The 15,145-nt window shown below is 46.6% G+C and overlaps 1 protein-coding gene across 1 annotated transcript in view; it reads right to left on the minus strand.

The window, feature by feature from the left end:
- Nucleotides 1–947: 947 nt before the first annotated feature.
- The window catches only part of znf407 (zinc finger protein 407), a gene marked incomplete at its 3' end in the record, with an annotated part of 189,916 nt that continues 175,718 nt past the window's right edge, over nucleotides 948–15,145 (minus strand). The window contains exons 10-14 of the mRNA XM_080767344.1: nucleotides 3,348–3,508; nucleotides 2,681–2,948; nucleotides 2,218–2,372; nucleotides 1,657–1,929; nucleotides 948–1,181 (exon numbers count right to left, since the gene is read on the minus strand). Of these exons, the coding sequence (XP_080623470.1) occupies nucleotides 948–1,181; nucleotides 1,657–1,929; nucleotides 2,218–2,372; nucleotides 2,681–2,948; nucleotides 3,348–3,508 (1,091 nt within the window). The remainder of the gene's footprint in view (nucleotides 1,182–1,656; nucleotides 1,930–2,217; nucleotides 2,373–2,680; nucleotides 2,949–3,347; nucleotides 3,509–15,145) is intronic.

Below are 15,145 nucleotides of genomic sequence, written 5' to 3' on the forward strand. Positions count from 1 at the left end.
GTAGAACAAAATCTTGTGTTAAAGTGGGTTTAAAAAAAAGGGGTGGGGGGTGGTGCAAAAAGGTGTGGGGGATACTAACACAAAAAAGACAGATTTGTCCTAGCACAGGCTTCAGTAAAATTTGTGCTGATGATGCAAACATTAGCCATAATCACTTTAAGTAGCAAACACTTCCGCCTAAAACGACGTGCCCAAAATAGGGATGCCAGGTCGGAAATAGCTGGCATTCAATCTAGTGCAGTGATTCCATCTAGCGCAGTGATTCCATCTAGCGCAGTGATTCCATCTAGCGCAGTGATTCCATCTAGCGCAGTGATTCCATCTAGCGCAGTGATTCCATCTAGCGCAGTGATTCCATCTAGCGCAGTGATTCCATCTAGCGCAGTGACTCCATCTAGCGCAGTGATTCCATCTAGCGCAGTGATTCCATCTAGCGCAGTGATTCCATCTAGCGCAGTGATTCCATCTAGCGCAGTGATTCCATCTAGCGCAGTGATTCCATCTAGCGCAGTGATTCCATCTAGCGCAGTGATTCCCAAACCTTTCAGGTCGAGACCCAAAAGAGAGATTAGACGTCGCTTCACTCCGCGTTGTGAGCTTGTAGATCGTAGATCTTCTTAAATACCGTATCGCGCCGGATATAAGCCGACTCTGATAATAAGACAACCCCCGTTTTCAAGACTCATTTGTGGAAAAAGATCATTGAATGTCAAAAAGTCTAGTCCCAGAATAATAATAATACTAATAATAAGACCCTGTTTTTTAGGATAGTTCCATTGGAATAAAACGTAGTCTTATATTCAGCACAATGGGTATTTGTTTTCTCATTCATGGAATTTCTTAGATTTTTCTTTGATTTCTTCATGAAATAACTTGGAAAAAAAGAAATTAGATTGTTGGTTGTAATTCATGAAAATCTTTTCAGTGGGCTAGCGGCTCCATCCTCTCTACCCTTCCAGCACCACTTTGTGCGGAGCTCCGTCCAGGTAGACCACCATCTCTCCCCCCGCCGTGGCCTCCTCCTGCCCCCCCTCCACCACCACCTCCTCTCCCCCCTCCTCCTGCCCCCCCTCGGCCTCCCCTCCCCCCACCGTGGTCTCGTACACGGCCCCCTGCACCTGCAGCGTGCAGTCGTCCAGCTCCGTCACGATGTAGTGGGTGCCCTCGTCGTTGACGATGACCTACGGGGGGGGGGGTAAGGGATAATAATTAGCAGAACATTGATAAACATCTATATTATTCTAAAGTGCTTTTTCTGTCGAACGATCTAAAGCCCAACATGTTTTTTTCTTTTCACTTCGTTTGTTTTAGATTTAGTAAGAAGTGCAGTATGGGATGCCCGCGCAGATCCGACATGCCAATGCTTTGGTCCGACACGCGTTTAGGGTTTTGGTTAGGGGGTCGGTCTAATGGCAGTCGGACCAATAGCATGTCGGAACTAAAGCCTGTACCCAGTGCAGCAACGTTGAAATGGGTTTTCTTTATTTTACTTTTATTTCCTTTTTCTATGTAATAACTCATTTAAATATGAATAAGGTGGGCATATTAACCTTCATTCTGTATGTACATTGTACAACTGCTGTGATAAACCATGACCGCGATAACTAAACTATAACTAATTAACTAAGTAACTAACAGACTAACTAAGTAACGAACCTGCGTGACGCCCTCCTTCTTCATCTGGGAGGCAGCGAACTGCAGCACCTCCTGCATGCTGCCTCCTCCCTGCAGCACCTGCTGCATCATGCCTCCTCCCTGCAGCACCTGCTGCATCATGCCTCCTCCCTGCAGCACCTGCTGCATCATGCCTCCTCCTCCTCCTCCACCCGCCTGGAGCACCTGCACCACCTCCTCCTGCTGCTCCTCTTTAACCTGCTGCAGCATCTCCTGCTGCACGGCCGCCGCCATCTCCGCCGTCAGCTCCACCTGCTGCAATTACCGTTTACAATTTAGCACACGCTCTTAATCCAGAGCGATTTACAGTAAGCAAGGAACAACATGCTAATACCTCATCTACATAAATCATCATGAATCATACGTACTGTATAACCTCTATAGTATCTAGTTGAAACTAAGAAAACTAGTATACATTATAGAGTGCTACTGTATGTCTACATAAAATGCTATCTAAGTTACATAAGTTAGGCCTGGGTACTGCATGTCAACCCCCATCTCCTGTCAGCCTACTGTCTGTCCCTAAATAAATACATTTGGTACCTGTTGATGGACACCTCCTCCCTCCTCCGCCTCCTGCTGGCCCATCTCACTGACCGCGCTGAGGAGCGCGTCCAGAGCCGTGGAGGACTCGGACACCTGCACCACGTGGCCTCCTCCGTCCCCTCCCCCTCCTCCTCCTCCTCTCACCACGATGCCTGTTAAGGTTGGGAACGTTATCAATTTGTACTTCCGTTTGCCTTTTAGGCTTCGTAATCACAAATTGCACAGGGAAGATACACATTTAATCATTTCTAATATTCGTTTTCTTTTCAAAAAAATTACAAAAGAGCAGAAATAGCAGATCTACAAGCTTACAACACGAACACGTCACGTGTTGTAAGCTTGTAGATCAACTATTTCTGCTTCCAGCATGGAAACGATTGACGATTCTACAAAAATAACTGCTATCATCACCTCAAATAAATGCGATCATTAGGCGACCATGTACTAATGTGTGACGTACCTCCTCCTCTGGCCACGGCCTGCAGTCTGCCCCCGGTGGCCTCTCCGGAGTCCAGCAGCACGTACTGGGTGGTGCCGCCCTCCGCCCCGCCCCCCGCCACCTCGCGGCCCGAGCGGATGACCTGCCCGTCCTCCGTGATGTGCAGAACCTCGGCCACCTGGCCCGACATGGCCAGCGTCTGCAGCGTGGCGGCCGCCGACTCCTCCAGGGCCTGGTCGATGTTCACCTCCCCACCGCCGTAGCCCTGGATGATGATCACCTGCTGGCACTGGTGTTGGAATGAAACTTCATTTAGTTTTAGTCGCCTGAAATGTTTTTGGTGTCAGTCGACTGAATCTATACAGTTGGTTTAGTTGACTGAAATGTATTTTTGGAGGGCCTCGATGGCCTTGTGACTCGTAATGTCTGATTTTACATGCACTTGCTGAAAATAGCCTATCCACAAAGCTCACAACACGTCGCAGATCGGCTATTTTCATTTGCATTCGACCAAGCGTAAAATGTCTAGTTTTTTTATTCTATACGGGATCTCTTGTCCACTTTAGTCTTAGTTTTAGTTTTAGTCATCGTAGCTTGGTTTTATTTAGTTTTTATTTAGTTTTCGTCAGTGAAAAACGTTAGTCGACGAACATATTTAATCAGTTTTAATCAACGAACCCAACCCTACCTGCTGGAGGTCCTGGCCGGGCGCGGCCGCCAAGCCGCCGTCCCCGAGGAGCTCCTCCTTGTCGGCGTCGGCATCGGTGGGAGCACTCTCGAGGAGCTCCGTCTCCACGAACGTGGCGCCCTGGCCCTTCAGGCGGCACTCGAACGACTTGGACACGATGCCTGAGGAGGAGCAGACGGACAGAACGCGGACGGTGAGTCAAAGCACCTCAACGTCCACACTGAGGTCAGTGTGTTTCATAACACCTCGACGTCCACACTGAGGTCAGTGTGTTTCATAACACCTCGACGTCCACACTGAGGTCAGTGTGTTTTATAACACCTCAACGTCCACACTGAGGTCAGTGTGTTTTATAACACCTCAACGTCCACACTGAGGTCAGTGTGTTTTATAACACCTCGACGGCCACAAACGGTCAGTGTGTTTTATAACACCTCAACGTCCACACTGAGGTCAGTGTGTTTTATAACACCTCGAAGTCCACACTGAGGTCAGTGTGTTTTATAACACCTCGACGTCCACACTGAGGTCAGTGTGTTTTATAACACCTCGACGTCCACACTGAGGTCAGTGTGTTTTATAACACCTCGACGTCCACACTGAGGTCAGTGTGTTTTATAACACCTCAACGTCCACACTGAGGTCAGTGTGTTTTATAACACCTCAACGTCCACACTGAGGTCAGTGTGTTTTATAACACCTCAACGTCCACACTGAGGTCAGTGTGTTTTATAACACCTCGACGTCCACACTGAGGTCAGTGTGTTTTATAACACCTCGACGTCCACACTGAGGTCAGTGTGTTTTATAACACCTCAACGTCCACACTGAGGTCAGTGTGTTTTATAACACCTCGACGGCCACACACGGTCAGTGTGTTTTATAACACCTCAACGTCCACACTGAGGTCAGTGTGTTTTATAACACCTCAACGTCCACACTGAGGTCAGTGTGTTTTATAACACCTCGACGGCCACAAACGGTCAGTGTGTTTATAACACCTCGACGGCCACACACGGTCAGTGTGTTTTATAACACCTCGACGGCCACACACGGTCAGTGTGTTTTATAACACCTCGACGGCCACACACGGTCAGTGTGTTTTATAACACCTCGACGGCCACACACGGTCAGTGTGTTTTATAACACCTCGACGGCCACACTGAGGTCAGTGACGTCCACACACGGTCAGTGTGTTTTATAACACCTCGACGGCCACACACGGTCAGTGTGTTTTATAACACCTCGACGGCCACACACGGTCAGTGTGTTTTATAACACCTCGACGGCCACACACGGTCAGTGTGTTTTATAACACCTCGACGGCCACACTGAGGTCAGTGTGTTTCATAACACCTCGACGGCCACACTGAGGTCAGTGTGTTTCATAACACCTCGACGGCCACACTGAGGTCAGTGTGTTTTATAACACCTCGACGTCCACACACGGTCAGTGTGTTTTATAACACCTCAACGTCCACACTGAGGTCAGTGTGTTTTATAACACCTCGACGTCCACACTGAGGTCAGTGTGTTTTATAACACCTCGACGGCCACACTGAGGTCAGTGTGTTTCATAACACCTCGACGGCCACACTGAGGTCAGTGTGTTTCATAACACCTCGACGGCCACACTGAGGTCAGTGTGTTTTATAACACCTCGACGTCCACACTGAGGTCAGTGTGTTTTATAACACCTCGACGTCCACACTGAGGTCAGTGTGTTTCATAACACCTCGACGGCCACACTGAGGTCAGTGTGTTTTATAACACCTCAACGTCCACACTGAGGTCAGTGTGTTTTATAACACCTCGACGTCCACACTGAGGTCAGTGTGTTTTATAACACCTCGACGGCCACACTGAGGTCAGTGTGTTTCATAACACCTCGACGGCCACACTGAGGTCAGTGTGTTTCATAACACCTCGACGGCCACACTGAGGTCAGTGTGTTTTATAACACCTCGACGTCCACACTGAGGTCAGTGTGTTTTATAACACCTCAACGTCCACACTGAGGTCAGTGTGTTTTATAACACCTCGACGTCCACACTGAGGTCAGTGTGTTTTATAACACCTCGACGTCCACACTGAGGTCAGTGTGTTTTATAACACCTCAACGTCCACACTGAGGTCAGTGTGTTTTATAACACCTCAACGTCCACACTGAGGTCAGTGTGTTTTATAACACCTCGACGTCCACACTGAGGTCAGTGTGTTTTATAACACCTCGACGTCCACACTGAGGTCAGTGTGTTTTATAACACCTCAACGTCCACACTGAGGTCAGTGTGTTTTATAACACCTCGACGTCCACACTGAGGTCAGTGTGTTTTATAACAGATAGCGTTGCTGTTGGGTGGAAACCTCATGAGTCCAAAATAGTTTATTTTCAGGAAATGGAAAAGATCCAATGGAGTTAGTTGGTCACAAGCTCTTGTTACTACTGTTCGTTTGTTCAATATTTATAAAACCCACAGACACGCATAACCAACCACTCTCAATTTCACCCTCAACATTCTTAGAAAATAGTGTCGCAACATGAGACTTTACTTTGGCTATTTCCCCAGTCTTACACTACACTGTTGGGCAAAGTGGGGCATTCACTTACAAAAAAACATCACTTGAAATATGGATATACAGTACAAGATGCAAAGATGTTAGGTATTCATCATGTGGAAAAAAGAACAGAGCAGAACAGAACAGAGCAGAGCAGAACAGAACAGAACAGAACAGAACAGAACAGAACAGAACAGAGCAGAGCAGAGCAGAGCAGAGCAGAGCAGAACAGAACAGAACAGAACAGAACAGAACAGCACAGAGCAGAGCAGAACAGAACAGAACAGAACAGAACAGAACAGAACAGAACAGAGCAGAGCAGAGCAGAGCAGAGCAGAGCAGAGCAGAGCAGAACAGAACAGAACAGAACAGAACAGAACAGAACAGAACAGAGCAGAGCAGAACAGAACAGAACAGAACAGAACAGAACAGAACAATACAGAGCAGTGCAGAGCAGAACACAGAGACAGATAATATTAGGCTGGGTGACAACGAGAGGGGCTGAGATACTGGATGCTTGCTAATTGAGCCACGCCGTGCCCTCCCAGATCACAGGTTGCCATGGCGTCTCCAAGGCAATGGGAACGCTGTTAGAAATGCCATTGTTTAAAAAACGGCAAACTGACAGAGAACCGTCCAGACGTGCGTGTGTGGGATAATCTGTTGAGGGTATCTGGAGCAGGGGAGAAGGACACTGCAATTTAGGACAACCTATCCCGATATTTCACTTTCAAACTCCATTTTAACCACAGAAAACACCCGTCCTAATTGGTTCTAGTTACTGCTAGTCATTTATTTTTTATACATTTTAATTATTTTATATAATTGAGTGGAGTAAAAAAGTACAACATTCGCCTATGAGATGTACTTTAGTGAGCATCGAAAAATGCAAATACAAAGTACAGTACAAAAAACAGTGAGAAAAACAAATATGGACGTACAAGGTTTCTGTCCGACATCGACGCCGGTGTTGCTGTCAGGCAGAATCTTCATATCTCTCGTCTCTTATTAACCTTTTGTGTTTTTTTCATAAATTAACGCATCACTCGATCATACTTTATTACTACAGCGTCAAACAAAAGCATCAAAAGTATAGCGTTTCGAGATTGTCGATTGTTGATGAATCCTGAAAAGTAACAGTTTTGGACACATGGACACCCTACAGCGACAACAGATACAGTAGATACACACATGGACACCCTACAGATACAGTAGATACACACATGGACACCCTACAGAGACAACAGACACAGTAGATACACACATGGACACCCTACAGCGACAACAGACACAGTAGATACACACATGGACACCCTACAGCGATACAACAGATACAGTAGATACACACATGGACACCCTACAGCGACAACAGATACAGTAGATACACACATGGACACCCTACAGCGATACAACAGATACAGTAGATACACACATGGACACCCTACAGCGATACAACAGATACAGTAGATACACACATGGACACCCTACAGCGATACAACAGATACAGTAGATACACACATGGACACCCTACAGCGATACAACAGATACAGTAGATACACACATGGACACCCTACAGCGACAACAGATACAGTAGATACACACATGGACACCCTACAGCTACAACAGATACAGTAGATACACACATGGACACCCTACAGCGACAACAGATACAGTAGATACACACATGGACACCCTACAGCGACAACAGATACAGTAGATACACACATGGACACCCTACAGCGACAACAGATACAGTAGATACACACATGGACACCCTACAGCGATACAACAGATACAGTAGATACACACATGGACACCCTACAGCGATACAACAGATACAGTAGATACACACATGGACACCCTACAGCGACAACAGACACAGTAGATACACACATGGACACCCTACAGCGACAACAGATACAGTAGATACACACATGGACACCCTACAGCTACCCTACAGATACAGTAGATACACACATGGACACCCTACAGCGACAACAGACACAGTAGATACACACATGGACACCCTACAGCGACAACAGACACAGTAGATACACACATGGACACCCTACAGCTACAACAGATACAGTAGATACACACATGGACACCCTACAGCTACCCTACAGATACAGTAGATACACACATGGACACCCTACAGCGACAACAGACACAGTAGATACACACATGGACACCCTACAGCTACAACAGATACAGTAGATACACACATGGACACCCTACAGCTACAACAGATACAGTAGATACACACATGGACACCCTACAGCTACAACAGATACAGTAGATACACACATGGACACCCTACAGCTACCCTACAGATACAGTAGATACACACATGGACACCCTACAGCGACAACAGACACAGTAGATACACACATGGACACCCTACAGCGACAACAGACACAGTAGATACACACATGGACACCCTACAGCTACAACAGATACAGTAGATACACACATGGACACCCTACAGCGACAACAGACACAGTAGATACACACATGGACACCCTACAGCGACAACAGACACAGTAGATACACACATGGACACCCTACAGCTACAACAGATACAGTAGATACACACATGGACACCCTACAGCGACAACAGACACAGTAGATACACACATGGACACCCTACAGCGACAACAGGTACAGTAGATACACACATGGACACCCTACAGCGACAACAGGTACAGTAGATACACACATGGACACCCTACAGCGACAACAGATACAGTAGACACACACATGGACACCCTACAGCGACAACAGATACAGTAGAGACACACATGGACACCCTACAGATACAGTAGATACACACATGGACACCCTACAGCGACAACAGACACAGTAGATACACACATGGACACCCTACAGCGACAACAGGTACAGTAGATACACACATGGACACCCTACAGCGACAACAGGTACAGTAGATACACACATGGACACCCTACAGCGACAACAGATACAGTAGACACACACATGGACACCCTACAGCGACAACAGATACAGTAGATACACACATGGACACCCTACAGCGACAACAGACACAGTAGATACACACATGGACACCCTACAGCGACAACAGACACAGTAGATACACACATGGACACCCTACAGCGACAACAGATACAGTAGACACACACATGGACACCCTACAGCGACAACAGATACAGTAGATACACACATGGACACCCTACAGCGACAACAGATACAGTAGATACACACATGGACACCCTACAGCGACAACAGATACAGTAGATACACACATGGACACCCTACAGCGACAATAGATCAGTGTTGATTTCGTCGACTAAAACAAAGACGAAAAATGTTCGTCGACTACCTTTTTCCACTGATGAAAGCTAAATGGAAACTAAATGAAAACTAAGCTACGATGACTAAAACTAAGACTAAATATATTGACAATTTCGTCAACAAATAAAAACTAGACTAAAATGTTAAGTCATTTTACACTTGTAGATCGGCTATTTTCAGCAATGTAAAAACAGTCATTACGACCACATCAAGGCCCGCCAAAATACATTTTGGCGGGACTAAATCTACAGTTGATTTAGTCAACTAAAATCTTATGATATTTAGTCGACTAAAACTAGACTAACACAAAAACATTCCAGGTGACTAAAATGTGACTGAAACTAAATGAAAACTATTCAAGAGACTACGACTAAAACTAAAATCAAAATAAATTTGCAGCCAAAAACGCCACTGCAACAGACAGACACACACGTGGAGCAGAATGAAGCACAGCTCATCAATCATTGACATTTCCATCTGGCCGTGACATTCTGTGTTCCGTGCTCACAGGGCCGACAGCGTGATCAGGAAATGGGAGTTGCGAGGCAAACAGTGTGTGACCCTCGATGTACTATACGTACTCTACAGTGGTGGAAGAAGAAGAAGAAGAAGTACTCGGATGTTTGTACTTGTAAAAAGTACTTATTTTCTATCCATTTCACACCCCATGAAGCCTTTAAATTCATGGAGATTATTATTTTGGTTTTCTTGTCGCATTCCTGATCCAATAATTTAATAACCGGCTGTAAGTGTAATTGTAAGAAAATAAGTCATTTCTTGGGGTGAACTACTGCTTTAACACATTGACTACATAACCCGTTAAACCCTGCGTTTTATTCCATTGTCTTTCCCTGCGTAATGGGTAATGGTTTGTAATAATAATCTGAATCTGCAAAGTAACTAACTGAAGCTGTCAAATACTTGTACTGGAGTAAAAAGTACAATATTTGCCTCCAAGATGTAGTGGAGTAGTGATATATTCAACAAAAATAAAGGTACCTAAATAGTATACTTAAGTGCAGTACTTGAGTAAATGTACTGTAGTTACTTTGACCATGAACAAACAGTGTGTGTGACCTGTGTGTCTCCTCGCTCTCCTCCTCCAAGGTAAACAGGAACCCAGACACTGTTAGCTTTACCTCTCACTCTCGCTGGACGTGGGAAGACTGACCACTCCTCCTGACTACAGTCTGTCTGTTAAACCTGCACGTATGGACACACACACACACACACACGCGCGCGTGTGTGTGTGTGTGTGTGTGTGTGTGTGTGTGTGTGTGTGTGTGTGTGTGTGTGTGTGTGTGTGTGTGTGTGTGAGGGTGTCTTGTGTGCGTTGTGTGTGTATGTGTGTGTTGTATGCGTTAATATTAAAACACACAGACCTCCAACTTGGCATCTCTATTTTGGAAATGTTATTACAGGTGAAAAATAAATGACATGTTTGGCTATACTATTGCGTGACACTGTCACACGACAAAGTGGTTTCCATATACTTTCCCGGTGGTATAGCTACATTGTACAGTACAACACTCAGCGTACAGGTACAGTACAGACCTTTACTACCGTTCCACAGGAAATAAGAAGGAAATAAATGACACTCAACTGGCCGATGTCTGTAATGAATGTGCTTCAAACATCAAGCACTACTGCAGCTAGTCAGTGGAGGGAGTTGGACATCGGCGTGTGTTTGTGTGTTGATGCTCGTACATAGTCTGGATTTTCGGTGGTGAGGTGACCACCGAACTACAACATGACGTCACTGAGCCGCTCCAGCCCTTCTCTCTGTTTTTACTCACCACCGCTCAACGTTATTTCAGCTCCGGTGGTCAGCTCACCACCGGAGCGGTGGTCACCTCACCACTGAAAATCCAGACTATGAATGAGCCTTTATGCGTGTGTGTGTGTGTGTGTGTGTGTGTGTGTGTGTGTGTGTGTGTGTGTGTGTGAGTGAGAGACTGTGTGTCAGTGCGCCAGTGCAGAGGAAGTTGGCATTTGCAGCAGTAGCGGAGGTTAGCTGTTTACACAGACCTATGGGCCAGCGGAGAGCGCCTACACTACGCCAAAACACTTTGAGCTGAGAGGCCAGCTGGAGACAGAGAGAGAGAGAGAGAGAGAGAGGACAATAAGTCAACTGCTGCTGTGTCGTCGTCCCCCCCGCCCCCCATCACACGCAAATAAAGCCTGTTTGTGTAGCTAAGAATGTACTTGTGTGAATCAGCAAGTACATACATGTGTGTTGTGTACAGTATGTGTGCATCCCTGTGTGTTCGTGTGTGTGTGTATGTGTATGTGTGTGTGTGTGTGTGTGTGTGTGTGTGTGTGTGTGTGTGTGTGTGTGCGAGCACACACACACACACACGCACGTGCGTGTCTGTGCTTAGCGCCGTGGTCAGGTGGAAACCTGGTATGTCCAAAACCATTACTTTCCAGGAAATGGAGTTCCACTGTAGTGATTTAGTCACCAGCACTTCTTAATACATACGATTGGTTAAATATTTATAAAACCCACAGAGACACTTACCCACTTCAACTTTCTAATTGAAACATTTTTCAAAGGTGGCCAAAATAGGCAATCTAAAAGCTCACCATGACGCATATGCATGTGACAAAGGGCTTTAAAAGTTGATTTTGACAGCAAATTTAGATTTTAGTTTTAGTCATAGTCTTTTGAATAGTTTTCATTTAGTTTTAGTCACATTTTAGTCACCTGGAATGTTTTAGTGTTAGTCTAGTTTTAGTCAACTAAATATCATAGGATTTTTGACGACTAAATCTACAGTTCGAGTTCGAGTAAAATGTATTTAGGCGGGCCTTGATGCTATCGTAATGGCTGATTGTTTCATCTGGAAATCGCAGATCTACAAGCTCACAACGTGTTGTGTTGCAACGCGTTGTGACCTTGTAGATCGGCTATTTAGGTTGATGTAGGTTAGTCGACGAACATTTTTCGTCATAGTTTTAGTCGACGAAATCAAGACTGACGGAGATACAAGGTTTTTGGCTAACAGCAACATTATGTGGTATTGGCGTCGCCTTTCACATGCTCCCTGTATGCGTGAGTGTGTGTGTGCGGCTGCGCACGTTGTGTGTGTGTGTGTGTGTGTGTGTGCGCGTGCGTGCGTGTGTGGGGGTTGCAGGCTAGGCGATGCTATAGTGTGTGTCACATTAGCCGTGGGGTGCTGTCTGCGGGGCCCAGCGGCAGCCTGCTGAGGTTTATGGGGTGTCACTCAGTCGGCGCGGCCGTGAATCAAGTTAATGTTGCACATCCCATCTCTTCACTTGTCCTGCATGCGCTCCCGGTGGAAGAACAACATTTGAACAGCGTGATTTGGCCCCGGCGAGTGGCTGATGCGTGTTTAATATGTGTTTTGAGTGTTCTGAGTGACTGATTCCTTTAACAGGAAGTAGGGAAGGAGAGAAGAGGCAGAGAGAGAGAGAGATAGATAAAGCGAGAGAGAGAGAGAGAGAGAGAGAGAGAGAGAGAGAGAGAGGGAGAGATAGGACAACACACTCGTGCAAGACAGCGAGAGGCGAGAGGTACTTTATTGGCAGTGATTTGAAACAAGATGGAGTCTCCAAAGGAGAAATAAAAAGCGACTGAAATAAGGAGAGACACTGGCATTGATGTCATTACACTCTCCCAGATGACTCTCTTCTCTCTCTCTACCACACACACGCACGCACACACGTACGCACCTTAATCTTTCCAATGTACCATTTTGTTTGTTATGCTGGAAATCAGTTTCTTCAACATAGCACCTACTCTGGCCTTGTTTGTACACAAAGATAATCTGACAGAGTGACGGAGAGAGAGAGAGTCACACGATCAAAAAGACGAAGACAAAACTATCAATCTTCAACCGCTTATCCGTAGTTGGGTTGCGGGGACAACAGCTCCACCAGAGAGCTCCAGACTTCCCTCTCCAGAGCAACATTAGCAACCTCATTCTGGGGGAGACGCTTGAGAGGCATCCTATAACCAGATGCTCAAACCACCTAAGCTGGATCCTTTCCAAGCGAAGATCAGCCGATCTTCTGATCAGAAGAAATCAGCGTCAGAAAAATACAAAATAAAACATATACTTTGCAATGGAGGCAGTGCGAGATGCACAGGAGGCGATATTTTCTGCACTGGAGGAGGCAGTGATAATTGCAGGGGGAATTAGTGCAAAATGCACTGACGGCAGAAAGAGATGGACTGGACTCACTGCAGGCAGGCAGAGATGCAGTGGAGGGATGTGAGAGATGTGGGTCTTTTCACTGCAGGAGCAGGCAGTCTGTTAGCATGAGGCGGGCAGGCTGACACGGCATAGTGCTGTCTGAGACTCCCCGCTCCGTGTACAGATGCTGCTATTGATCAGCAGATCAATGGGCTGGCCTGTGGCTGGGGCCGGGGGGGGGGGGGGGGGGGCTCTAAGTGGCATTACTTCAGCTAGGAGAGGCCGTCGGGGGAGCGGTCAGACAGCACTTACCAGCAGTTAGAGAAATTAACCTTAACACCAAGACACCAGCACACACACAATCAATTACACCAGCAGAGCTAACATGGGTCAGGCTTAACACTCACCGGGCTCCACGCTCACGCACGCACACACGCACGCACGCACACATGCACACGCACGCACAGGCTATCAACCTGAATGGACAGCACAGCAGCCAAAGTCAATTAAACTGTATCAAACCCCAACACAAAGAAGACCGAAAATAAATTAAAGAAAAAGATGCTCGCCAAATCAATTTGGAGGTCAATGTCAAGACCATGAAAGACGCAGGGCCGTGGATCAATTCTTTCAAAAGCCACTACAAAACCTTTACAATCCTTTTACCAGACGATTACCTTCAATTATAGATATGAAGCCATCGCTTTAAAAGAGGCTGATGGAGTCCTAAAACCTGACACGCATACGTCTGTTATTTGTGGGGGAATATATTTTTTTCTTTTTTACAGCTGAGGTGTGTGTGTGTGTGTGTGTGTGTGTGTGTGTGTGTGTGTGTGTGTGTGTGTGTGTGTGTGTGTGTGTCACCGATGCAGGGTTTTGAAGGTGACACTGCTAAGTAGATAAAGTGTCAGGCTGTGTATCCAGGTCACCAGGGATGGGCTGGATAGGGGAGCGCAGTGTGTGTGTGTGTGTGTGTGTGTGTGTGTGTGTGTGTGTGTGTGTGTGTATGAGAGAATGTCTTTACATACTACACAAGGACCATGAGATATTTCATGTTGTGTGTGGTTGTGCGCACATGCATGCGTGTGTGTGTGTGTGTGTGTGTGTGTGTGTGTGTGTGCATGCATGAGGGTCTCTCCTTTGATGCAGCTGTGCACACAATGACCCGAACCACCTATTCTCTCCTTGGTGTCCCCCTTACCCCCAGGCAAAGCAAGTGTTTCTATGTATGTGTGTGTGTGTGTGTGTGTGTGTGTGTGTGTGTGTGTGTGTGTGTGTGTGTGTGTGTGTGTCGGTGTGTGTGTGTGTGTGTGTGTGTGTGTGTGTGTGTGTGTGTCGGTGTGTCGGTGTGTGTGTGTGTGTGTGTGTGTCGGTGTATGTGTCGGTGTGTGTGTGTGTGTGTGTCTCTGTGTGTGTGTGTCGGTGTGTGTGTGTGGTGTGTGTGTGTCCGTGTGCGCACGCACGTGCACGGACCGACAGGTCAGCAGAGGTCTGTTTGGTGATGGCTCTGCTTTGTCTGCGGGGACAGGCGGGCTACTGTCACCTTTACAAAACGCAATGAATCAACGCCAGGGGAGGACAGGCCGGCTGACCAAAAAACAACCAATTATACCGCAGTCAGATTGACACAGCACAGCGCAGAGACATGAGCACACACACACACACACACACACACACACACACACACACACACACACACACACACACAGCGCAGCGCCGAGACATGAACACACACTCCAGCTCAGC

This window comes from Protomyctophum bolini, assembly GCF_963924005.1.
Source record: "Protomyctophum bolini genome assembly, chromosome: 7".
NCBI lineage: Eukaryota > Metazoa > Chordata > Actinopteri > Myctophiformes > Myctophidae > Protomyctophum > Protomyctophum bolini.